Below are 25090 nucleotides of genomic sequence, written 5' to 3' on the forward strand. Positions count from 1 at the left end.
TTAAACTAAGCTCTGTACTACAGGTCAACCTAAGTTAACACTGAATATACAAAGTGTATGCATCTGCCATAGAATACAGTTTTATCATTTTGAGATATTATATTGTAAAAATTACGCTGCAGAATATGAATATTGTTGGGCAAAGGGAACGGAAAGGGAAACAATTTGTGAAACGATAGATTATGTTGTGTCCAGATTTTACACACAATATTTTTATTTAGAAATGATTTATCCTAGGGCTCCCTTCTTCTCAAGGCGAAGTTGACAACCGAAAACTTCCTCAACACATCTGCAACCAGACTAGGCCCCCATGCTGTTGCTGTACTTTGCAGATATGTAATAAAAACTGAAACGCATGTCTTTTGAATCTGTGTCCCACACAGTAAAGCCTCTCGATGCCCATGAAGGCTCACCTCCCAGCACTGATGCTGTGGAGGATGTAAGTTCTAACTATGAGCATTTTAATTGCAACAACTTTAATATAAGCTATTAGAGCTGGAATTATCGTGGCTGTTGGCATCAGATTTGCCCTCCAGTTGATCCTTGTTAAAGGATTTAGAATTGTACTCATTCCAATTATGGGGTCTCAAAAGAGTCCTGTATTGTTATCTTTTGTCACTACCTCTCTGTTCTGGGCATGCCTGCTGCTTTTCTTGGATGTGGTAGCCGTTCCTCAGGCTCCATCTCGGGAATCGAACCCTGATTCCCCGTTACAACCACGGTAGCCACGTAACCTACCATTGACAGATGATAAGGCAGACACTTCAAAGATATGATGCTGGAATGAGCTAAAGTTATACAAAATCACCACATAATACAGACACGAGGTCCAATTAGTTTTTGTCTGATAAAAGTGCTCGTTCCAGAGGGTCAGAGCTCTGCTGCATGTATTAGCTCTAGAATTGCCACAGTTATCCAAGTAGTAAGGTGTGATCCGGAGAACCATAAGTGGTTTAATGAGTCTTTTATGCTGGAACAAGGTAACACTAATAATTTAGTTGTTTCTAAACATCTTAGTAGCTTTCTTTTGTACGATAGCAGCCCACCAGCGGCCGAGCGGTAAGGTCACTGAACACTGGCAGTTCAGTCCAAGATTTGAATCCCGTGAACGAGCTGGCTGCATGGGTGTTTTCATGGTTTTCCCCATGTGTAACATGTATACGAGCCAGTTTCCCTTAGAAAGTCCTCCACGAAGGCATCCTCCCCTTAGGCAGATAGCTCTCGAGGCTTTGCCATAATTAAATATCCTAACCTTGTACAATAGCAAAGATATAGACAGAGTTGGAATCTCTCAGAGAGAAAACGGAAGGTTTTGAAACATAGCACAAATTTTGGTACTCTTCTGTTATTGGGACCAGATTCGGAAGTGTATGGATGTGTGTGTATTTATGTGTGCATGTATGTAAGTGCATACATATGTGTATGTGCATATGGGTGTATATATATATATATACACACACATGCGTACATATGTACATTTCTGAATCTGGTCCCGATAATAGAAGAGTACCGAAATTTTTCATGGAGGGAACATTCAAAAGCAGTTGCAAATAGTTTTCTCATTTGTATTCTTTCGATGCAGATTTGGGGAGCTCAGTGAACTAATGTAAAGTGGTTATCGTAGCAACTTAACAGTGTAATTATGTTGGATAGTATGTCTTACCAAAGTATTTTGTCTAAAAACATTCCTTCTTCAAGTGCAAGAAAAGCAGATATTCAACTTTGGTTAACAGAAAAAAAGTATTTATTGGGAAGCTAATACTATATTGAAAGCAGAACTATTAGTCATCATTTCTAAAGTTTGAAAACAATTTCAATTGTGTGATATCGATCAGTAGCTGCTGAAGAAAGACATTGACAATGCTAACTAAACCCAGTTGAATTCATATGAAGTAATATGAAAGAATGCATAGCATCCAAAAGCCAAAAAGGATGAAGTCTGTAAATTGATTGGAAAAGACATTGATTGGGTGACACTATGCAATTGGCTAAATGCATGAGAAACATAATTTAAGAAGAGAAAATATGGGAATTAGATTGTCTGTTGGTGCATTGAGTGCATGAAACTTAACACTATGAGTTGGATAGTTAAAATTATTTTTATCTTAGTGGGATTGACTACGCCAGTTAAAAAAGGGCTTTTTTCAGGGCCAGAAATTAAAAACACAAGGGCTCTTTTCAAGACCACAGACTAAAAAAAGTGAGAAATAAAAACAAGTTGTAAATAACATTATAAATACAAGTTAACATCCCTTAGAAAATCTAACGTGGAAATGTCCCACCAACCAATGGCTAAATGATTACGACCGCTGAATACTAGTAGTTCAATCTTAAGTTTTACCTTACCCCCCCCCCATTCCTTCAGCTCCTCGAGTCCTCGCGCATGCACGATAAGAATCTCATCTCTGCGTGACTACAAAAAGATAACTTTTTGCCTTCTTTTTTTACGAGTCCATTTACACACTGTATTCATTACTGAGATTTATGTTATCCTATTGCTATGTATATATTTTGATTTATTAAAAGATTTTATTTTTCTAAATGGGTGTCTAACAGTTAATAAGATCTCAAAGGTTTCGATCCAAGTGAAGAATGTCTTCATGGGGAACTTATTAAGGATAAAGGACTGTTTTTATATAATATGTGAGACTCCCATGCAGTTCAGTGCTTTCAGTCATTACAAACTCGCTCTATACTACCAGTGTTTTACTTAACTACTTAACCAGTTAAGCAACTCAGTGATTAATATGCTCAATATGCAGATGATTCCAGCTAAGGAAAGGAACAGCCAGATTTTCCATACGATATGCTTGTTAGTTTTATACCTCGAAGAAAGCGTATTGGTTTTACCTAACTTATATAGTCCTACCTCTGCAAAATATAATTCACAGACTCTTGGAGACCTGAATCAGCATGCTTTTTATAAAATATAGAGGTTTAGAAGCAATGTGTTCCACCTATACATAGCAAAAGACATACATTTCATGCACTGTTGTGCATAACCGTTTCATTTGACAAAGCATGAGAACTTTATTTTTTAAATACAAGCATCCAGTCTTTAATTAATATTAATGTGTGGCATACCATATATTGGCCCTGAGAAAAGCCCCTTTTTAACTGGCATAGTCAATCCCACTAAGATAAAAGAATTTTAACTATCCAACTCATAGTGTTAAGTTTCATGCACTCAATGCACCACCAGACAATCTAATTCCCATATTTTCTCTTCTTGTATTATGTTTCTCATGCATTTAGCCAATTGCATAGTGTCACCCAATCAATCTCTTTTCCAATCAATTTACGGACTTCATCCTTTTTGGCTTTTGGATGCTACACATTCTTTTCGGCTTTTGGATGCTACGCATTCTTTTCTATTATTCCTAAGACAATGATGGTACTTCTTAATATTTTTTTTTACTTTTTTAGTTCTCATGAACATTTGCACTTTGTTGTAATTAATAAAAGACATTTCTAATGATACATTTTTATCTGATTAGGTTCATTTATTGGTATAGAATTATTTGTTTCATAATTTTTGTTTATTTTACAATTTTAAAGTTTTTAATATTTTTCTAATATTTTGAAACTTTTAAAAGTAAATTCTTTAGTCATTGGACTGCAATCTGAAGATCTCAGTTTATTTTATCTTTTATTTTAAATATTAATAAGCAAAATAAAGTATTAAAACATATTATGCAAGGGTGATTATATAAGCAAAATTGGAAGAATATGCATCTTAGGTGACAATCAATATAGGATAAAATTTTATAATGTTTGTTATAAAATATAGTCAGAGTATTTTAAACAATCACGAATTAAAATCCAATTAACATATTTAGAAAATAAAAATTCAAAATTTTCCTCAGGTTCACTGTTTTGGAAGCAACAAACTGTGTAACCACTTACAAATTATGAGAAAATAACTTATTAGCAAATTTATGTGTTTTACTTATAACTAAGCGAACAGTTTGGGAAAAGCAAATTAACACAAACTGCAAGAAATACATTGTTAGCTCTTCGGTTTCATGTTTTAAGTAACAATTTTGCTTTTAAATGTTATCAAATTCTTATATGTCATATTTAGATAATGGTGAAAAATTTCATATAAATTGAGAAAATGAATAACATGCTCAATATTTTACCCTTCAATTAACTATCACTTTCAACTGCAGTTTCATCGCATAAAATTATTGTTATTTAAATACACTGGGTTTTATCAAGAAGTCACCAGATGTGGAGGGAATAGAAGGAATTGAACATCTGCGGACAGTTTAGTGCACATGAATACCTTGAACAATGTGAAAAGGTCATTCTAGCCATGTATATGTTCTCAGGTTAGACTGTCATGAGGTCTAGTTTATTATTATTCCAGCAGGCTCAAAAGTACCAGTCTATGCCAAAAAGAGACAAAGAAAGAGACCAATATGGGTTCCTTTTCTAGCAGAAAAATACAGTTACTTATCAGAAGCTTTCAGAATCAAAAACAAAAAAGTTATAATATTGTGCTAATTAAATGCATTATAGTGTAATATGTGCTACTTATATTTGATGCTATTTTACCATACTTGATTTACCATACATACAGCAAGAAATTTTGAAAATATATACAGGGACCCTTTAACAGTGGAATAACTTTTCAGTGCAGAATGCCAAAGATGTGGACATTGGGTCTAATGAAAGAAAGTGTTCCTTTGTGAGATATACGGCAGCATCCCTATAGTTAGTTTGGAGTTTTAGCGATCGTAATGTATAACGCTATGGAGATGGAGCGAGAAATGTCGGCAGCAGATGTGTATAACATCACTAATTTTGTATGAAATTACACTGTATACCAGTAATTTCAACAGAACCTCTAAAATGCTACCTGTCATTATCTGATAACCTGCATAAATAATAGCATAATTGTACATGTGTGAAAGTTTAAAGTAAATACTAGTAATTTAAACAGAACCTTTAAAATATTGATCTATCATTATTTGATAAACCTGCATATCATACTTGTAATGTGCGAAATTTTAAAGCAGATGTGAATTTACTAATGAAACTAGTACATGTTATCATTGTAAAATTTAGTAAAGCATTAGGACATTATAAAAGAAGCAGATGCAAAATAATTTTCTAGAATTAGAAAATACAAGTCTTAATATTTGAACATGCTTGATAAGTCTGCCATTAGCAGTTATACACATCTTCAAGCTAGAACCTCTTTTTAGATGCTGTGCAGCATTTCAGGTGTAATATGGGTTTATGGATACATAATATCATAATGGTAAACTGTCCACCATGTTTTTCACTTAGCCCCACAAGAAATCTAACGAGTTAGGTCAGGTGACCTTGGTAACAACACATTACCTCAAAAAGCTGATAAATCCTGTGCCAAAAATTGCTCAACATGAAGCTTCATACTAGTGCCAGCTAATGTGGTAGAGCACCATCATGCTAAACCCACAAAGATCGCAGATGACGAGTCATTTCGGAAACCAGTTAAATGTGGTTTGCAGTAGCTCCAAGTACATTCATCCTGTTCCATTGTAGAATATATGGTTTAGAAGGCAAATGATCCAAATCTCATGTCAGACTTGAAGAATTAATGCATCTGATGACGGACTTCTTGCTGCCATTTCAAGTGCTTGACAATGCTAGCTGTGCCGGTCTAATACTCCACTCCAGTCTAAATTTACCTGGTAAGTTCATGTATTAGCCAAGAAATCTTGCTGTACATCCAACGTTGCCCCAGTTGTGTCATCTCTAAAAACTCTTACTGGCAGTCCTGACATTAGTACAGTACAAAGTCTGTAATCCGGACTCGTCGGGACTTCGGCGATTCCAGATTATAGATCATCAATTTAAATCTGCTAAGATGGCATGCAGAAATTATATACAATTAAAAATATGAAACCATAATTTATGAAATAAAGAGCAATTATGATCTAAAGGGTACCAAAATTTACAAAAAAAAAAGCTTTATTTATTTGTTTACTTTATTAAACATTTCGTTCAATGTAAGTTGTTTAAGTTGCTTCGTTTTTCGTGCTAAACGTACATGCGTAAAGCATACAAAAAAAAAAGTTTATGGCTTTGAGGTCCGGATTATAGGTCATTCCGGATAATGGATGTCCGGATTAGACTTTGTACTGTATTGCATTCACAACTCATGCACAATTTTCCATACATGACCATACCATATATTGCTATGTGGATGAGCTAACTCAGGCCAGGATGTCTACTGGTTGTACATATACTATATCTGCAAGTGCTGGCCGACCTGAATGCGAATGATTTACAGTACTATTTATTTCTATAAGCAGGTGAGCAACATCGATGGCAATAGTTGCAGTAGGATGAGAACGAATAGGAAAACATAATGTATACTGCCTTGCTGCCTCTTTTACAGGATGACTGCATTTCCCATACAAGAGAACCCATTTTGCAGAACTCCTTTTTTTTTATAACTACTTATACTCAAAGATCGAGTTCACTCACTAACAAACCTTTTATATTATTTACTTTCAGTTATTATTAAAATTCCATGTATAACTGAAATGATTATTTTAACATTTTTTAGGCGTTTTCTTGATATGCTGGGTGCCATTCTTCACTTGCAATATTCTAGATGCAATCTGCATTAAACTCCAGAGCGATTCATGCCGACCCGGTGTGACAGCTTTTCTACTAACGACTTGGTTGGGTTACATAAACAGCTGTGTTAATCCTGTCATTTACACCATTTTTAACATGGAATTCCGTAAAGCATTCAAAAAACTATTACTTGAACCTTGCAAATGAAATTAAAATTATTTCATACTTTTTCTCAACAAACACCAGATATTACAGTTGAATATTTACCAAATTTTCGAACTGAAAGCAACAGATATACTGTGAAAACAAATTCTAATATTATTTCATAGTCTCATTTTTATTCAAGTTCTGCTCCAAGATTTATATATTTTTGCTATACTTAATCACAATAAGCAATATATACAGGGTCATATATCAAAGCCCTTATTAACATTTTTGTGCATAAGTTAATATTTAATGACACACTCTGACTAAAGGCAGAAGAAAAAACACGAAAGTGGAATACACTTATGGATTTCAACATTACGTAATATGTAAAGTTGTTCATATTTCTACAAAATTTGACTTTTGTCCTGAAAAGTAATTGTTGTGTACAATTCCTCATATCATTGTTTGTAAATGTTAAGAAGTATGAGTGAAATGATATACATGAAATGATAAAAAAAAAAAATAATAAATGTCTAGATACTTAGAATACTCACAGTGTTTAGAAAAAGGTCCTTGGTCTACCAGCTATTTGAAGAGAAATAATTAAATTTCCAACAAGCCTAACAAATGTTTTGTAATTGACCTTTATTCTAATTTAATACTGTATCATTCCCACATACTTAATTTTACGAGCAAAATATTATTGCAAAGTATTTCCGGTGTGTATCTACAGTCCATTGTGAAACACTCTAAAAATTATTCTAATGTTTGAAATTATATTAAATTGTCATGTTATTTATGTCTCCGAACAGTGGTGCCACAATTTAAATAAAGTTTTAAATGTTTTTGAATAATTCTTTCATCTATGAAAGTTCACCTATGAAAGTATTTCATCTATGAACAGATTTCATAAATTTGGTTTCTAAGAAATCTAATTGAGTTAAATTTATTCTAACATTTTCATCGTTTTTACAATGTGAATAAAAAATTTTTAAATGATAAAAATAAAAAAATGCTCACTTATATTTTTATGTACTATATACCATTTATAAAAGCAAATTCAAATCTTGGATAGTACCCATACTAAAATGAAAGCATATTAGCAATTAAATGAATTAGAAAGTTTACTAATCAACCATACTAGTCAGAACTAGCATACAAATATATAGCAGCATACCTCATGAATGATTTTTGCCTAATTTTTAAATACGTACATAACTTATTAAAGAAACTTTAAAACCAAAAATGCCTTTCATGCTAAAATTTCAAATTTTTTTAGGCTCAATCATCAGCACAATGCCAAACCAGAGCGTTTGTAAATTAATTGTTTGCAGGAAAAACATATTTAAAGGTTTGAAATTCCTGGATTTGGATGGGGGGAATTGAGTTATGACTGCAATATAATTTTTTTCCATCTAAAAAATATGCCAATAATAAAAAAAGTATGAAAATATTAAGTAAGAAATAAGGGTTCACAGATGGTAAGACCTTTTAATTATTTAAAAACAAAGGACTCTAAAAGTAAGTCAATGTTAATTAGAAAATTAAATTTTTCTAATTTTTATCAACAAAATTTGGGTTAATTAGGTTTTCTGGAAGTTTTCATATTTATAAAACTCTGTTTAATTAATAATCTGAATGCTAATCTGTTTTCTCTTAGCCTTTAAAAAACTTCATGCTTAGTAGTTTCTCATTAATGCTTCCATCAACTGACAACATCAGAGGTCTCTTATTCTTTGGTCAGAAGCATCTGGAAGACTTTTGTTCTCATCTAGACATGTTTCTTTTCATCTTATTTTTGCATTTGTAGCTACCTAATGAACAAACTTTGAATTTTAAAATTAAAGTTTTTTCTAACTTTTGATCGTTTCATGTTAAAGTTCACTTGACATGTCTATTTATAGTATACAAACTTTATACGAGTATTATGTTTCTCTCTGATATCTGGTGGATAAAAGATAAATTTGATCAAACTATATCTCATATTTGCCAAGTTCGCTTGTTCTATTTTGTAGAATTTCTTCAGAAATATCTAAAACTCTGTAATTCAACAAGCAAATTTTATCTTTTTAAGTTTTGTTTATTTTATACAACAATTTTTTTTTTTTTTTTTTTTTTTTTTTACTGCACTATTAATTTGATCTGAATTGGATTATTAGATTCAACAGAACTATAGAACATGAATCACCATATTGCTAAGCTTTGCTTTTGTTAAGAGAAATTTGACAGGTATCTGTCAACCCCCACTTCCACCATTACTATGTTACAATTCATTATTATTTTCAATTTCTTCATCTTTTTTATAAAGAATATTTTTTGCCAGCATCACAGACACTTTTTTAAAATCCTTATTAGTTTTAAGCATTATATTCTCACATGCACTTTAAAGTGGTCAATTAAAAGTCGGAAATGTAACACCTTTTTTGAAGATCCAAGAAAAAAACTCAAGTTTGCAGTCATATCTCAAATATTTGCCAAGGCAATACAATGCGATCTCGCAGCTTGCCTCTAAAAATTTCTTGGATATACAATAACTCAAACATTTTATTGCTCAGAAATCAACTGGAAACATTGTTTTTACAAAACAATGAGAAAAGAGAGCAGATTTATTGTTAACGATTTTAACAAATAACAAAACACCAAGAACTGTGAAGTATCACACTGTGCTACATAAAGGTAATAAAAACTAAAATATTTAACTTCATTAAACTTTTGATGGTCATCAGTGAGCTCAGCTTGAATTCCATTTTTGCACTGCTATGGGCCTAAATGAACATAGTTCGCATTACAAATTTCTGCCTAAATGTTAATGAACATGATCCAATTAACAATTAGATTTTTGCCCAAGGCAAATTTTTTTCAAGCATTTTTTTGGCTATATATTTTAATTGTGTGTTATAGCTAGAAATGAGAAACTTTCAGTCTGTCAATATAGTCGCCAGCATTGTGCACAACCCGTTTCCAACTATGTGGAAGTCGCAGAATACCTGTAGCAGCGCCTGTTTTGTTGATAGTTTGAATGGACCAGTCTACTGCCGCAAGAATCTCAGGAACAGTTTGGAAGCAAGTGCCACGAAGTGGTTCCTTCATCTTAGGAATTAAGTCATAGTCTTAGATCTGGGGAGTATGGTGGATGGTAAAGCACTTCACAGCCCCATCGCTTGAACAAATCAGTCACAGCTTGTGTTGCATGCGGCCGAGCATTGTCATGCAAAATGAGAGGAGCGTTCTGCAGAAAGTGTCGCCGTTTTTTTCTCAAAGCTGGTCGGAAATTGTGCTCCCAAAATTAACAGTAATACTGCGCAGTGACGGTCTGCTGTGGGGGAACGGTATGCGTTAGGATGACACCATCACAGTCGTACACGAGAATCACCATAACTTTCACATTGCTGGGGTTCTGACGAAATTTCAAATGTCATGGTGACCCGTGATGACACCATTCGTTTGATTGGCGTTTCAGTTCTGGCTGGTACGATCGGGCCCAAGTCTCATCCAGCGTAATGATACGGCATAAAATAGCATCTCCTTTGCACTCATAGCTCTCCAGGTGGGTTCAGGCAGCATCGTATCGTAGCCATTTCTGCATTTCCGTCAATTGATGTGGAACCCATCGTGAAGCATTTTTTCTCATGGACGGGCATTCCTTCAGAATGTGCAGCACAGTCGTATGCGCTAATCCTGTTTGTCCAGCCAGCTGACGAATCGTCTGGTGGCGATCACTGTCCATTAGTGCGGCAACAGCTTGCACGTCTGCATCGCTGACACTCCGACAACCTGGCCGCAGCATGTCTGCCACGTTTTGGCGTCCTTCATTGAATGCTTTCACCCATCTTGCTACGGTTCTGTAGGGCAATGCAGACCGCAAGCCTCTTGAAGCCCTTGATAACACTGTCGTGCTGTACGACCTCTGGCACATTGAATTTTTATCCAACATTGTTGTTCTTGTTTTGAAAACATCCTGACAACACTTACTTTAGACCGCAAGCTAATACAAGGATTCGTTCTTCGTGTCACTCCGCATGTGCGTGACGTAGGCAGGACGAGTCTTTTTGCTGAGAGGTAAGGTAGGTATGTAGTTTACGTGTGGTATACGTGATATTCTTTGGTTTTGTTGCGTAGCGTTTTGTCAGCTGTGTTGCCAATATTAAAGTTCCAACCCTCGTATGTATATTTTTCCTTTTAAAAAGATAACTTCTTTGCTCGCTCAGAGGTAGCCTTTATTCCAGTTGTTTTTTAGTATAGTTGCAGTACTGCTAGATGGAATGTCTTTATTCCAACAGTTTGTGAGGTGATAATCAACTAACTGTTTCAACTGACATTTTCACGTCTAGGCTAAAAAAAGACTTTTGTCTGTGCTGGACAAGAAACACAGAGAACTGAATGAGTATAAACGTAAAAAATTTCTAATTTCAACCAAAAAAACTTAGAAATGCACTTGGCTGCTATACCATAATAGCAACACACTTCTAAGCATGTATAGCCTGATGAGAATATCTTTATAAATTCACATGGCATTCAATATGATAACAAATTATTTAGGGAGGGGGAGGAAAGTGCCATCTATTCGCACTGCCACTGACATATCACGCATAGTTGAGGAGAAAGAATTGTTTAATCTTATAGCTGCTGAAGGGTTAAAAGTACTAGTAAGTAAAAAGTATTTTTGAAAAGTGTCAACATGGAAAAAAACTTTTTTAAAAATTATTTTGCTTTGCCAATTTATAATGACCCTACAAAAGGGCCTTCTAAATCAGGATCTGCTATTTAAATTTACTTCCAGAGCACCATAATTATAAATGTCTGACTTGCAGTAATGCTTGAGTTATTTTTTTTAAAGCAAAATAAAGAATTACTAAATTTAAATATAACAGTTACAGAGGCTGTTCCCACATTTTTTAGACAATTTTCTCTGTATTTATAGAAATATTTCACCCAAAATTCTGTGTTTAAATGTTCACTATCTTTCTATATCTTAATTTCCAAAATACTAAAGATTTTTGTAGTATTGAAAGAGGCATTTTATCCCAGTCCCCTTGAACACCTTTCTAAAGTCTAAGAAGAATTGTAGGTCTATATTTGGACAATCCGTTAATAAGTCCAAATGCATAAAAATCCATGGGATTAAGAGATTTAATAGGGATATGAGCAGCGGGGTATAGGGTCGGCAGGCGACCAGGCACGGCGATCAAGGAACATCAACTCCGGGCACATGCCCGGAGTAATTTCTGGCCGATCAAGGAACTCGAATGATCCAATCGACACAGACGACTCGCCGAGACAGCCCTGCACGTGAGAGAACACACGTAGAATCAATACTTTCACTCAAAAGTATATCTTCCTATGATATACAAAATCCACAGATATGACAAATAGCAAAATCTATTCTGGATAAAGTATCAACTTTTAGAATAATTTTGTCTGTTCAGGTATATTTGAAAATATTTAAATATACTAAGCCAGTAACGACTCATTTGCAATCTAAAGGCTTAATCTAAAGGCTACACCCTAGCATATAATATGGTTAGGGAGGCTGCAAGTTCATTAAAAGCCATTTCAAAAAACTTCAATTTAATAGTTAATGCATCAAAATAGTTTGCAATGGATTGAAATAATAAAATAGAAAGGCTGGATTGTGATATAATTATAGAAGAAGAGGTACCTGCTAGAAGATGCCGAAAAGTGAAACAAATGGACGACAAAGAATCGTCTGACTATAATTTCAATTGCCCTATCAAATAAATCGAAGTTGCTGTCTTTAATTTTATAATGGATAACACCATTTCATCTATGGAAAGTAAGTTTAAAGGGCATGGGATGTTGTATGAAGACATATCACTTCTCGATCCCAAAAACTTTTCGAAGCCGAACATAAATAGTCAAAAGTGTTGTTGCCGAACACTTTTGACTATTTATCTACATTATTAGGGTACTATGCAGGTGTAATAATTTGATAATCTTAAGGATGAATATCAGGACCTAGTAATTAAACAGAAAATACTAAAAAATTCAATAAAAATCATGATTTTGAACCTGATACTGAGTCAAAAGGAGAAAGTCTCTATCTGCTCATGAGCATTCATCCAACGATAAATTATTCTTGAAATATAATTTATATAGTAATGCATACACCAATGTCTTTTTTTTTTTTTTTTTTTTTTTTTTTTTCCTTATAAGTTTGCACTCACCCTATCTGTAATGCAAGTTGAATGCAAAATAGCTATTTCAAAATTAAAAGTTGTAAAAAGTAGATTACGGAGTACTATGAAGCAAGCTAATTTGGAGTCACTGCTATTGATGAACATAGAGCAGGATATTTTGGCTAAAGCAAAAATTTAAGGTATAATGGAAGAAATATTTGCTCAGGCACCTGGAATTAAGAAATATTTAAATTTCTAATTATGAATCAACTGTTTTGTTTATATAATTATTTAGTCATTGTTATTTATTGTTTGTAGTTTATTTGCATATATATTTATTTAATAAAATTCTTATGATGATGATAATTCTGTATAATGAGATTTCGTATGGGGCCTTAAGGCTGACATATTTTTTTCTACCAGGGCCAATTTCTTTAGCCTATTTGCCAGTGGATATGAGTGAAGGGTGAAGACTTTGATACCCATTTTTTTGTTTCATTTTTTCCAAGAAATTGACAGTGCCTTTTGACATGTGGTTGCTGGCTTTATTTTGATTTAGTTCTATTGATTAGTTTTATTTTGATTAGCACTCTTATCAACTGTCCTTTGACTTAATGGATTTTTCTTTCAATAATAAATTCTTACCTTTAGAACATTCCATTTTTTTCTTCCATAGGTATTAAGAACTATTTTTCCACATGAAGCCAAACATGATGTTTTTTCCTTTCTTATTGACAATATTACCTATCGTAGTTTTAGACATTGAAAAACCATGTATTTCACAATGTTTTTTAATAGCTAGATATGAATAACTTCAGGAAGAGCACAAAGATAGCCTTCCATCTATTGCTTCGATCAAAGTGCCATTGTGGATGAAAACAAAACTGTCAAGTAGAAGACAATACTTTAAACTTTCAAGAATAATAGTTGTGGTTAAATTAAAAAAAAAAAAAAAATTCTTTCCCAAGCATATGCCTTTTTTATAGCAAAGTCGTCTAATATATATGCAAACAGTCTCTGTAGAAAATAGGTCAAACACATTTTTGCTGCAAAATGTTTAATAAAGATTCATCAATATAAAATGTACAAGTACTTTTTATAATAAAATGTATTTACAATGTAATAAACAGAAAATGTACTAAATTAATTACTCTACCAATATTTTCCTCTATGTATCCGGAATGACAATATAAGGCTGATAAGGTACAAGCTTTCCCTGTTCATGACACTTGAAAATCCATTGTGGTTTTACAAATATGAGATCTTCATTCTCATTAAGGGCCTAAAAATAAAAAGTTCTATTGCATATGTCCTGAATAGTTTAAATTTTGTAGATGCTACAAAAATTATTTTCATTTATATCTGACACATATTCATAAATATATATATAAGCCTTGTATCAGAAATATTTATAAACAAAAACCCCAATCATCTAATCCTTTTCAGATTTAATCATAAGATGCAAATTACATACATACAAAAAATTCATATTTGTTTAAAAGATTATAAATATGCAATAAATTATGAAAATTGTTTATCATTGTATTTTTGATAAACAAATTCTGACTGGATTAAAATTTTAAATATTTAAGGATTAAAATTTATTTTACTTAAAGTTGCTTAGTTATACTTCAGTGTTCACTGATTCAGTATCCACTATCGTTTTTAAATTACAATAAAAATGGGTTATAAAAGGTGAAATACAATGCTGAATGTGCTCAGTACAATCTTTCTTTGGTTACTCCTATCATGAACACAATCATCTCAAGTAATTATTCCATTGCTTTTAAAAATGGACTGATCAAGAATATTACAGACAGCTCAAAAGAGACTAGTTATTGAAAAGTTAACATACCATTTAAAGCAGCAGAAAAAAATTATTTTATTCTATGAGGTCTGTTTAAAACGTATCCAACCTTGAATTCTCCCACCAAAAGTAATGATGCTAAGCCGGACCCACCAAGCACAGTGTAAGCAGACATGCTTGAATTTTGTCTCCACCATATGAGTGTGCCGGTCACTGCTTGCTTGACACCAAGTAGAATTTGTCATATATTTTCATAGGATTTTTGATTGCTCTCAAGATAACTGAAATCACATTTTGTCAAAAATTTGATGTTTCTCAAAGCGAAAAGATTAAGCAGGTGGTTTGAAGATGATGGTATGGTGGTAAAATAAACTAAGAAGCAATTCAACTGATTTTAAAATGGCTTTACATCAGTGGAGAGGGTGGAAAATCTGGTAAAAGTAGATTATTGTTTGACCGCATGAGAAACTCCCAAAGAGGATGGAATTAGTAAAAATTCTGAGAATGCAATTTTGCGTACTGATTTGAACATGTGAAAAGAAGCTGCAAAATTTGTACCGAAGCTGCTGTCGTCAGAATAGAAAGAACTCTCTCTTTAGGTTGCACAGTACCAGTGCTGATCATCAGTTTCTGAGACCATGATACTTGGAGATAAGTCATGGGCAAACCTTAACAAAAGCAAAAGTCGTAATGAAAGCATCCCCCCCCCCGATGCCGAAAAAAGCATGACAGAGGTGAAGCAAAATCAAGGTCATGCTGTGTTGTCTGATATTCATGGACTTCTGCATCATGAACTTGTGCAGGGGAAGGACAAACAATGACAAAAGTGTACTATCATCAAGTACTCAGCCGACTCTGTGATGCAGTTCCAGGCAAATAATGACCAGACCTCTGGAAAGCAAAAAACTGGCCACTGTATCATGCAATGCTCCAGCAAATTCATTGCACTTAATTCAGACTTTCCTGGCAAAACATGGAACGCCAGTCATTCACCAACCTCCCTACTGTTCAAAGATGGCTCCGTGCAATTTCTAGTTTCTCCAAAATTGAAGATATTGAAAGGATCCTGTTTTGAGAGTACAGAAAAGATAATGCAGACCACAACAGCAGAGATCAGCATCAGTTTTTGGCAGTGGAAAGGTCATTGGGGTATGTTAGTGGAGGTGCAAGGGGTTACTTTGAATGAAATTAAGAGTCCTAATCCCATCACATGAGCAATATATTTTTCCTGGCATGAGGTCAGATACTTTTTAGACAACCCAAGTATTTGTAGTTTTTTGAAAAAAAAAATGTGACTTTCATTATTTTATTGTCTGTCATCTTTTAAAACTTTATTATACTATAGATTACAAGTACAGCAATTGTTCCTTGCTCTACTGCCATTTAAAAATTAGGCTAATCTATGTATATATTAAGAGAATATATAAATGAAGAATTATCTCCTAAGAAATGTAAAATGTTTAGATCATAAATGTGTACTATTTTGGAAATTTAAATTGGAATTTGTAATTAATTAAACTGGAAAAAGTAAATAAAATGCATAATTAAAAAAATAAAGCAAGAGAATCATTGATTCCATAGAAAGATCCTGACCTATAGTGCACATTTCCTATGAGATAGTTTTCCAGTTTATTCTTTAAAAGCGAAAGCACAGGATTTTACATTTTGAGTCCTATGAAAGATAAACATCTTTTTAAATAAATTTTCAAAGTCATTAAAGTTTTTTTTTCCATTGTATTTCTTTACAAATTATATATATAAACAGTTTAACCTTGAGATACGAGCACCTCTATATGAGAAATGAGGAAAGTATGAGCAAAATCGTATCTCTAAATACGAGCACAGACTCGAGTAATGAGCAACAAGCCAGGTTGTTGGTATACATGGTGCGTTTTCTGATCTGACTCGACTCGGGAGAATCCTTTAGTCAGATCACTCAGTGTTCTTTGATCTACATGTTTGTGCGCTTGTGAATTCATCGTTTTTTACTTTTAATGCGAAAATAATTATTTCACAATGTCTCCCAAGAAGATTGTTGCCTCAGATAGTGGCAAAGACTTATGGCTGTTCGACATTGACAATCTGCACTATCCTGAAGAAGGAAGAAATTTGATATGGCCAAAGGAGTTACCGTTACTTCCAAGCATGATCTGAAACTCCTAGAAGCTGTTGGTAGTGTGGATTAACGAGAAGCAGTTAAAAAGCAATTCGGTGTCAGAAGCTATCATTTGCACTAAGGCTAAGAATCTGTAATTGGACTTTCTCTGAAGAATACTAGATACATCAATTGAAGATGAAATAACATTTAAGGCAAGCCTTGGATGGTTCAAAAAATTTTAAAAGAGAACCGGTGTTCACAGTGTTGTGCGACACGGGGAGGCTGTGAACTCTGATACAGCTACTGCTGATAAATTTCCACCAGAGTTCCTCCATTTTACTACTAGTGAGGAGTTTCTTTTCCAGCAAGCGTTTAATTGTAATGAAAGTCTTTTTTTTTTGGAAGAAAATGCCTAAGAGGGAAATCTTCACGCAAGAAGAAAAATCTTTGCCTAGCTGCAAGCCAATGAAAGATAGCCTTACCCTCTTGTTTTGTGCCTACACAAGAGGAGATACTCAAATCAAGCCACTGCTTGTGTACCACTCAGAAAATTCATGAGTTTTCAAGAGGGGGAATGTGCAGAAAACCCAGCTGAATGTGATGTGGCAGGCCAACAGCAAAGCCTAAGTAACACAGCAATTTTTCATCAAGTGGGTCAATGAAGTTTTTGGTCCCTCAGTGAAGAAATACCTTTATGAAAATAAGTTGCCAATCAAGTTTGTTCGTCCTTGATAATGCTCGTGCACGTCCTCTAGGGCTTAAAAATGTGATTTGCTGAAGGAATTTCAGTTCATAAAAGTCAAGTTTCTTCCTCCCAACACCACTAGACTTCCTATGGATCAGCAAGTTGTTTCAAACTTTAATGACCTGTATACAAAAGCCTTGTTTCAAAAGAGTTCTGAAGTGACCGAAAATACAAGCCTGACCCTCAGAGAATTTTGGAAGGATCACCTCAACATCCTAAATTGTTTAAATCTCATTGATAAGGTTTGGGAAGAAGTCTCAATTCAGCATGGAAAAAATTGTGGCCTGAGTGTATTCCTGACTTAGGTTTTCAAATTCTCAATCTGTGGAATAGTTGAAATAGTCTAGGGTTAGTGCAGCTAGTTGAAGAAATTGTTATGTCTGGGTAAAAGTATGGGTCTGGATGTGGATGAGTTAGTGCAGGAGCACAGTAAAGAACTTACAATGAATGAACTAAAACAACTTCAAAAAAGGAGCAGCAGCAAGAGGTGGTAGAAGAGCTTTCGTGGGGGGAGGAGAGAATAGGAGATGAGGCCCTTTCTTCCAGCAAGATTACAGAAGTGTTGGCAAAGTGAGAAGAAGTGAAAACTTTCAAGAAAATCACCCTAATAAAGCAGTGTGTGGGCACACTAGGAACTTGTGTAATAACAATGTAGAGTCGCATTTAAGAGGCAGGAGACAGAAGCAAGGATTAGAAGTTTTTGGTAAAGCAACCTGCAACTTAAAGAAAGTTAAGTGATTCTGACCCAGAACCTGTTTCCAGTAGGGTAAACTTCCAAGAAGAGAGAATCCCTGAATCCTTCCGGAATCAGAAGTGGACTCTACTTTCCCACAGTAACCCATTTCGTCTTCTGCCACATCTCTATCATTACTCACAACTCTTCATAAAGGTAAACAATGGTTATTAATTTACCAGTGTTATTTATTAGAAAAATTGATTTTTATGTTAATATTTGTTTGGAGGAAAGGATTAATTGGATTTCCATTATTTTCAATGGGGATGTTTGTTTCTAGCTACGAGAAATTTGCTAGACGAGCTCAATGTTGGAACAAATTGAACTTGTACCTTGAGGTTCTACTGTATCGTTGATACATAAAAAAAATTATACTTTAAGTGCACAATATACTTTATTTTATTTAATTTAATGTCTGACTGTGTGAGAACTGTCTATTAAACTTTAGCATGTTATTTTGGTAAGTTACAGAAACATCACATTATTATCCAAGTCTGGTCTCAGAAGATATGTCTTGCAGACGGATGGGACTACCAGATCAAATTTTGGATGCAACATACATTTGTACAGATTAGATTTATGACCACTGATGATATAAGCTTGAATAAGTTAAAACAGATTTTCAAAAGTTAATATATTGTTCAAAATAAAATCCAGTGTTGTGCATATCCAAATCTAATTGTCTTTGCAAAAATAAAATTGAATGTTGTTGTTACATCTTACATGAAACAATAGTTTCCAGAGCTTACTCCGAAGAGAACTCTGAAGACTTCTATATAAAATTGAAAAAAAGATTTAAATGAAAATATGGATTTTTAAGGTAAATCTGCTGTATTTATGAGTTGACTTTGCTGCAAGATTTATAAGAATGAAGAGCTCAAAACATTCTGGAAACAAGAAACAGAGGGGATGGTAGGAGAAGCTCAATACCATTTCGCAATAATATTCACAACAATAGAGTAGATGAAGTGATCATACAAATGAAAAGACAAACACACAAGTCTTCTAGACTTTATTATTTGAAATGAATGAGTAACCACTTATATACACCTGATGAACAATCTGGAACATTCTAGATTTGGAATGTTCTAGAAAATTGAGGAAAGAAAAATTTAACAAAATCCAACTTTTAGGCGACTTGCCTTTGATGGGTTTCAAACTCGGGATCTTCGTTTTCTGAATCCTACAACTTACTGACTGAGTCACGATGTGCTCTTCCTTCCTGTTTCCTGGAAATATTGATACATCTTTCATTGTCTAGTTGTCCTTTTGGATCAAGGTAGGGTTTCATACTCAATATGCGAATGATGCCTTTTGAGCTTTTTCATTTCCTATTTTGCTCTCTACTTTCTACTTCGCAGGTCACATCAGATAGCAGTCAAGCTTCTCGGATAATCCAACCTTTCGTACCAGATGTAATCACCCAGACTAAGTCTCCAATGTGGCAGCTGACATGTTGATGCCTCTCATTGTATTGCCGCTTGTCTGTGGCTTGCGCTTTAAGCATATGGAGTTTTTTTAGCTCTGGTGATCAGATGTTGCACATCACTATTGTTGGAATCTTCGGTATTGGATGGTAAACTTATATCACGAAGAGCCTGGATATCTCTACCTGAGATGGTATGCAGTCAGAAGATGTGAGGTATGGCATAACTTAACTATGTATTGGTATTAAGTATGACATGATTTAATGATTTCTTTAAAAATAGTGGATAAGAAATTGTGTCCTCAATCCTTTATCTCTTTGGGGCACCGTGCGTGTAATACAATTTCTTCAACTACGCAATTTCGGTGCCTGCAGCAGTTAGTACTGTTTTTGTGACAGAAAATGTGGTATGGTAATCTGTGCAAATTATACTCCATTCAGTTCCCATTTCAAGTAATAGGAAGCATCCAACTAGATCTAATCCAATTTTGGTAAATGGTAAGGGGATTTTATTGGATAAAGTTGCCCTGGTAGAAGTTGGGGTGATGATTTCCGTCTTTAACATTCTCAACAGTGTGATACATACCGTTGTGTGCTCCCCTGGACGGTAGTACTTCCTTCTTATTCGGTCGTACGTTTTGACAAAACGAGATGACCGGCAGTTGAAGCATCATGAAGACTTCTAAGAACATCGCTGCGAAGATGTTTTGGTACTACCAAGAGTCATTGCTATCCCACAGGATAGCTTCTTTTACACAGTATACCATTTCTTATTTGGTATGCATGACATCTCTTGAGAGTTGCAATGATGGACTTCAATTGTTCATCCCTCTGCTACTCTTTACCGTAATTTGCGATTGCTGCCAGGAAAGGGCTCATTGCTCTCAATTATTGGTTCGACAAGGGGCTTCCTTGATACTGAATCCCCATCAAAGTGTCCGCAACCGCTCTTGTATAGAATATTTATGTTGTACTAATGGAACTTGACAGCCCATCATGCATGTCTTCCAGATAGATCCAGATAGCATGAAAATGTATCCTCGTTTCTCTGTCAGGAATAAAATGTCCCAAAACAGTGCCACTGGTCAGTAACTTTTTTAACCTGGCAAAAGATTCTCTCTACAACACATTCCAAGAAAATTTTGCATCGTTTTCAAATCTTGCAAATTTTGCATTGGAGGAAGATACAAAATTTTTTGGAACATATTGCGAAGGGAATCTTTGCAATGATCAAAGTTACTGACCAGTGATGCCATTTTGGGACATTTTATTCCAGATGCAGAAACGAAGATACAGTCCGACACTAGTACCCATGGCATCAGTGGTGTACTGATTAAGATCCAAGATGGCACAGAAAGGCCAATAGCCTATGCTTCCAGGAACCTTACTGCAGCTGAAAAGAATCATTCTATAACCGAAAAGGAATGCCTTCCCGTCATCTGGGCAATCAGTAAATTCAGGATCTCTATGGAAAGCCCTTTGCGGTAGTCGCAGATCGCTACTCTCTGGCCAATGTTAAGAATCGCTCTCGAAGACTTGCATGATCGGCTCTTAGGTTGGAGGAGTACAACATACATATCGTATACAACAGCAGTCGTAAATGCTCCGACGTGGATTCACTATCAAGGAAGCCCTTTGTCGAACCAATAATTGAGAGCAATGACATTTCTTTCCTCGCAGTCATCGCAAATTACGGAAAAGAGCCCCAGAAGGATAAACAATTATAGTCCATCACTCAACCGAGAGTTGTAATGACTCCCTATCAAATAAGAAATGATAAACTGTACAAAAAAAGGTATGATCCTATGGGACAGCAATGGCTATTGGTAGCACCATGACAACTTTGTATCGATGTTCTAAGATGTTTTCATGATGCTCCAACTGCCGGTCATCTCGGATTTTCCAAGACGCACAACCGAATAAGGAGGAGGTTAGGTGGAAGCACACAACGGTATGCATCACACTGTTGAGAATGCCAATCACCACTGCAACTTCCACCAAGACTGCTTCATTCAATAAAATCCCAAACTGGAATAGATCTACTTGGACGCTTTCCTATTACTCAAAATGAGACCTGGTGGAGTAGAGTTTGCTGACTACCTTAGCAGACGTAAACTGGTGAGGGCATTGAAATTGCCAAATTTATAGTTGAAGATATTATACTGAAACAGGGTGCTCCAAAGAGATGATAAATGACCAAGGACACAACTTCTTATCCACTGCTGTTAAAGAAATCATTCAAACATGCCAGACGTCTCATCTTCTGACGACTGCATTCTCCCACAGATGGTTTAACTAAAAGATTAAATAAAACACGGGCAGAGACGTTGTGCTGAAACCCTTCCTAAAAGCTGGTTTTCATGTAAATTTCCTTTTATCCACTTTCTAGGATATCAAATGTATATAAATGGTTACTCATTCCATTCGACTTATTGGATGGGAAGAAACCGAGCAGAAGCTAGCTCAGCTTCGAGTATCATCGCACTAATACCAATCCTACCAACAGATGATGCAAGGACTTCAATTGAATCGCCACCTATAACTACTGGGATGATCAAATGTGTCTGGCAAACATTGTTTTTTAACTCGCCGGAACATGTTCAACAGCGATTTGGTTTACTAGTTGGAATGTTTTCAGAAGTGCTCTCAAAAACACATTTGGCTGATGTAAAAGCACGAAGCTGAAAGACTACTTACATGTATGCAGTTGATGAGACGTCGGTGTACTTGCTGTGTGTCAAAAAACAAACCTATAACAGCATCAATCAATGCCTTCAAGAAATGCTGCCATCAGAGAGAGAACCTTCAATGAAGATGCATCGCCCTACCATGCACATGTCTCCATGGTGTCAAGCTACTGCAGACGTTGGTGCCCTAAGATCTATGGTGAACGCTCTCATCATGAAAGACATAGCATCTGTGGTTCAGAAGGAGGTTGTGGAGGCTCTAGAACCACTCACAAACATTAGCTTGCATTCTGTTCCAGTTAGACACAGCCAAAACGTAGAACAGATTTGTGGAGGACTGACGATAATGTGTCCCTCTGTTAACATAACAGATGCCCAGAACATGTTGTAAAGTACCAAAGTAAGAGATGCCAAATGTTTGAAAATGCAAAAGCCACTAGGACATCCAACACTCGACCGGACAGGGACACTGACTCTCTATACAGCTTCAATGACGAGTATACATACCATATATCTTCCTGAATAAGGAGCAGTTCACCTTAGCCACGATGCTGTTTCAACTGCCGACAGTTGCAATCACCAGTACGCCGTTCCAATCATTCCTCATGCTGAACCAATGAGAAAAACTAGCTCAGGCGACCTGTACAGGAGGTGAGGCCACAACTGATGAAAATCCTCCGACATACACGACAACCAAGTTAGAATACCACCTTTATCACTGTAAACAGACAGTGTGTAATAAGCTCTTGTTGAACCAGGTATCGATTATTCTGTCATATCCGAAGAAATACGTGGAAAATTGAATGCTCCTCTGTTTATTGAGAATGAACTTATACTGAAAACTGCAGCCACCTCGGGACTCTGTGTATTAAAAGTTGATTTAAGTGGAACTAGGAGGGTGTTTGAATTCCTTGTGTTTCTACAATGTAGCCATCAAATACTACTTGGATGAAACTTTTTCCGTGCTACTGATGCTGTTACCGGTTGTGGAAATCAGGAACAGTCCCATTCAAATCAATTTCTAATACATAGTGTCCTGATGCAGCTACACGTTTACTACAGACAGTTTTCGGTATAGGTCCATTTTCAGGAAACACAGGAGCATTAAATTGTCCCCGTACTTCTTCGGATATGACGGAATAATCAATATCTGAAATCAACAAGAACACACTGTCTGTTCATAGTGATAAAGATGGTATTCTAACTTGACTGTCGTGTATGTCGGAGGATTTTCATCAATTGTGGCCTCACCTCCTGCACAGATCGTCTGAGCTAGTTCACTGTGGACGATGGCTGGAAAGGCGTACTGGTGATTGCTACTGTCAGCAGTGAGACAGAATCATGGCTAAGGTGAACTGCTTATTCAAGAAGATATAGGCTCTGCATATTCGTCATGGAAGCTGTATAGAGAGTCAGTGTCCCTATCCGTTTGAGTGTTGGATGTCCTAGCAGCTCTTGCATTTTCAGACATTTGGTACCTCAAAACATGTCCCGGACATCTGCAATATTAACAGAGGAGCACATTATTGTCCACATCTCTGTCCTATGTTGTGAAGCTTGTAAAGCTCCTTGGCTGCAGCCTAACTGGAATAGAATGTTGGGTAGTGCTTTTGCTTCTTCATGCTCCTGTGAACGGTGCTGGAGCCTCCGTAACCTCCTCCAAGACCACAGATGCTGTGTCATTCATTGGCTCAGGTTCATTTGTGTAGCTGAACTTGCAGCAGGACCTTCTGAAGCTCCTCCCTGATGATGGTGCACACCACAGACTTTAAGTCACTGACGTCAGCAGATCAAGTATATAGCCACACTGGCCAACACCATGGAAACATTAGGTTGCCTTTAGAATCATGGTAAGGTGATGCATCTTTTCCAAAGGCTCTCTATGTGATGTCAACATTTCATGAAGACATCAGCGCTGCCATAGTCCTGAGACGACAGGCCTCGATAATGCCTTTTGTGAGATGGGCCATTTTGTCTTCAAGCTTGAAGGGGTTTGCTTTTCGACACACAGCAAGTACATCTTGAATCAGATGATACAGACGTCTCAACAATTTGCCGGCCACATGCGAGTAGTAGTTTTTCAGCTTAGCGCTTTAAATCAGATGCACTGTGAAATGTGTTTTTGAGAGCATTTCCGAAAATAGTCCAACTAGCAGATGTGTCTTCATTATTATCGACCACTGTTGAGTGGTTCCGGCGAGGGAAAAAATTACATTGGCCAGACTTACTTGATCATCCCATCAGTTAGGGGTAGCGATTCAACTGAAGTCCTTGCATCCGTCGTTGATGTCATTGGCTTCTGGGTAGCTGGAATGCAGGATCGGTATTGCTGCAATGTTACTCAGAATGAAGTTAGCTCCTGCTGGGTCAGCTTGGGTTTCATCCCATCAACCATCTCAATCTTTTCAAATCCTGCAAGAGACAAGTACTTAATTCTGAACTCAAAACTTTAATATTCATTCAATCTGTAAGTTTGAGTAATCATTTATATACACTTGATGAAAATGAACAAATTAATAGGAAGGAAATTTAAACAAAAACCAAATTTTAAGCAACTTGCCTTTGATAGGTTTCATACCCTGGACCTTTCGTTTCCAAATCCTCACCGATCCATGTTGTCCTTGGTTGAAAGGAATCATTTTCACTGCAATATAATCAATTTGAGAACATTTGAACTCGTAGAAGGCACAATAAAAAGGTAAGATCAACAAGAAATTACCATTTGCTTTTA

General features: G+C 35.6%; 2 protein-coding genes across 12 annotated transcripts in view; one reads left to right on the top strand and one right to left on the bottom strand.

Annotated features, from left to right (window-relative positions):
• LOC118186077 (dopamine D2-like receptor) overlaps positions 1 to 13911 on the top strand; it is a 766047-nt gene extending 752136 nt beyond the window's left edge. For 5 of the 7 annotated variants that reach the window (XM_085812739.1, XM_085812725.1, XM_085812730.1 and 2 more), the window contains one exon: positions 6566 to 7571. In XM_085812739.1, coding sequence (XP_085668865.1) covers positions 6566 to 6786 — 221 coding nt within the window. In that variant the 3' untranslated portion in view covers positions 6787 to 7571. Of the gene's footprint in view, positions 1 to 6565; positions 7572 to 13286 lie in introns of those variants that run through there. The other 2 variants (XM_085812755.1, XM_085812749.1) reach the window with 2 other exon arrangements.
• LOC118186075 (DNA repair protein XRCC1-like) overlaps positions 13904 to 25090 on the bottom strand; it is a 101352-nt gene continuing 90165 nt past the window's right edge. For 3 of the 5 annotated variants that reach the window (XM_035356081.2, XM_035356079.2, XM_035356080.2), the window contains exon 14: positions 13904 to 14145. In XM_035356081.2, the coding sequence (XP_035211972.1) occupies positions 14032 to 14145 (114 nt within the window). In that variant the 3' untranslated portion in view covers positions 13904 to 14031. Of the gene's footprint in view, positions 14146 to 24919; positions 25004 to 25090 lie in introns of all 5 variants that reach the window. The other 2 variants (XM_035356082.2, XR_004757706.2) reach the window with 2 other exon arrangements.

Source organism: Stegodyphus dumicola, chromosome 1 (assembly GCF_044657685.1).
Source record: "Stegodyphus dumicola isolate Sdum_Otavi_A_Nest chromosome 1, ASM4465768v1".
Taxonomy (NCBI): Eukaryota; Metazoa; Arthropoda; class Arachnida; order Araneae; family Eresidae; genus Stegodyphus; species Stegodyphus dumicola.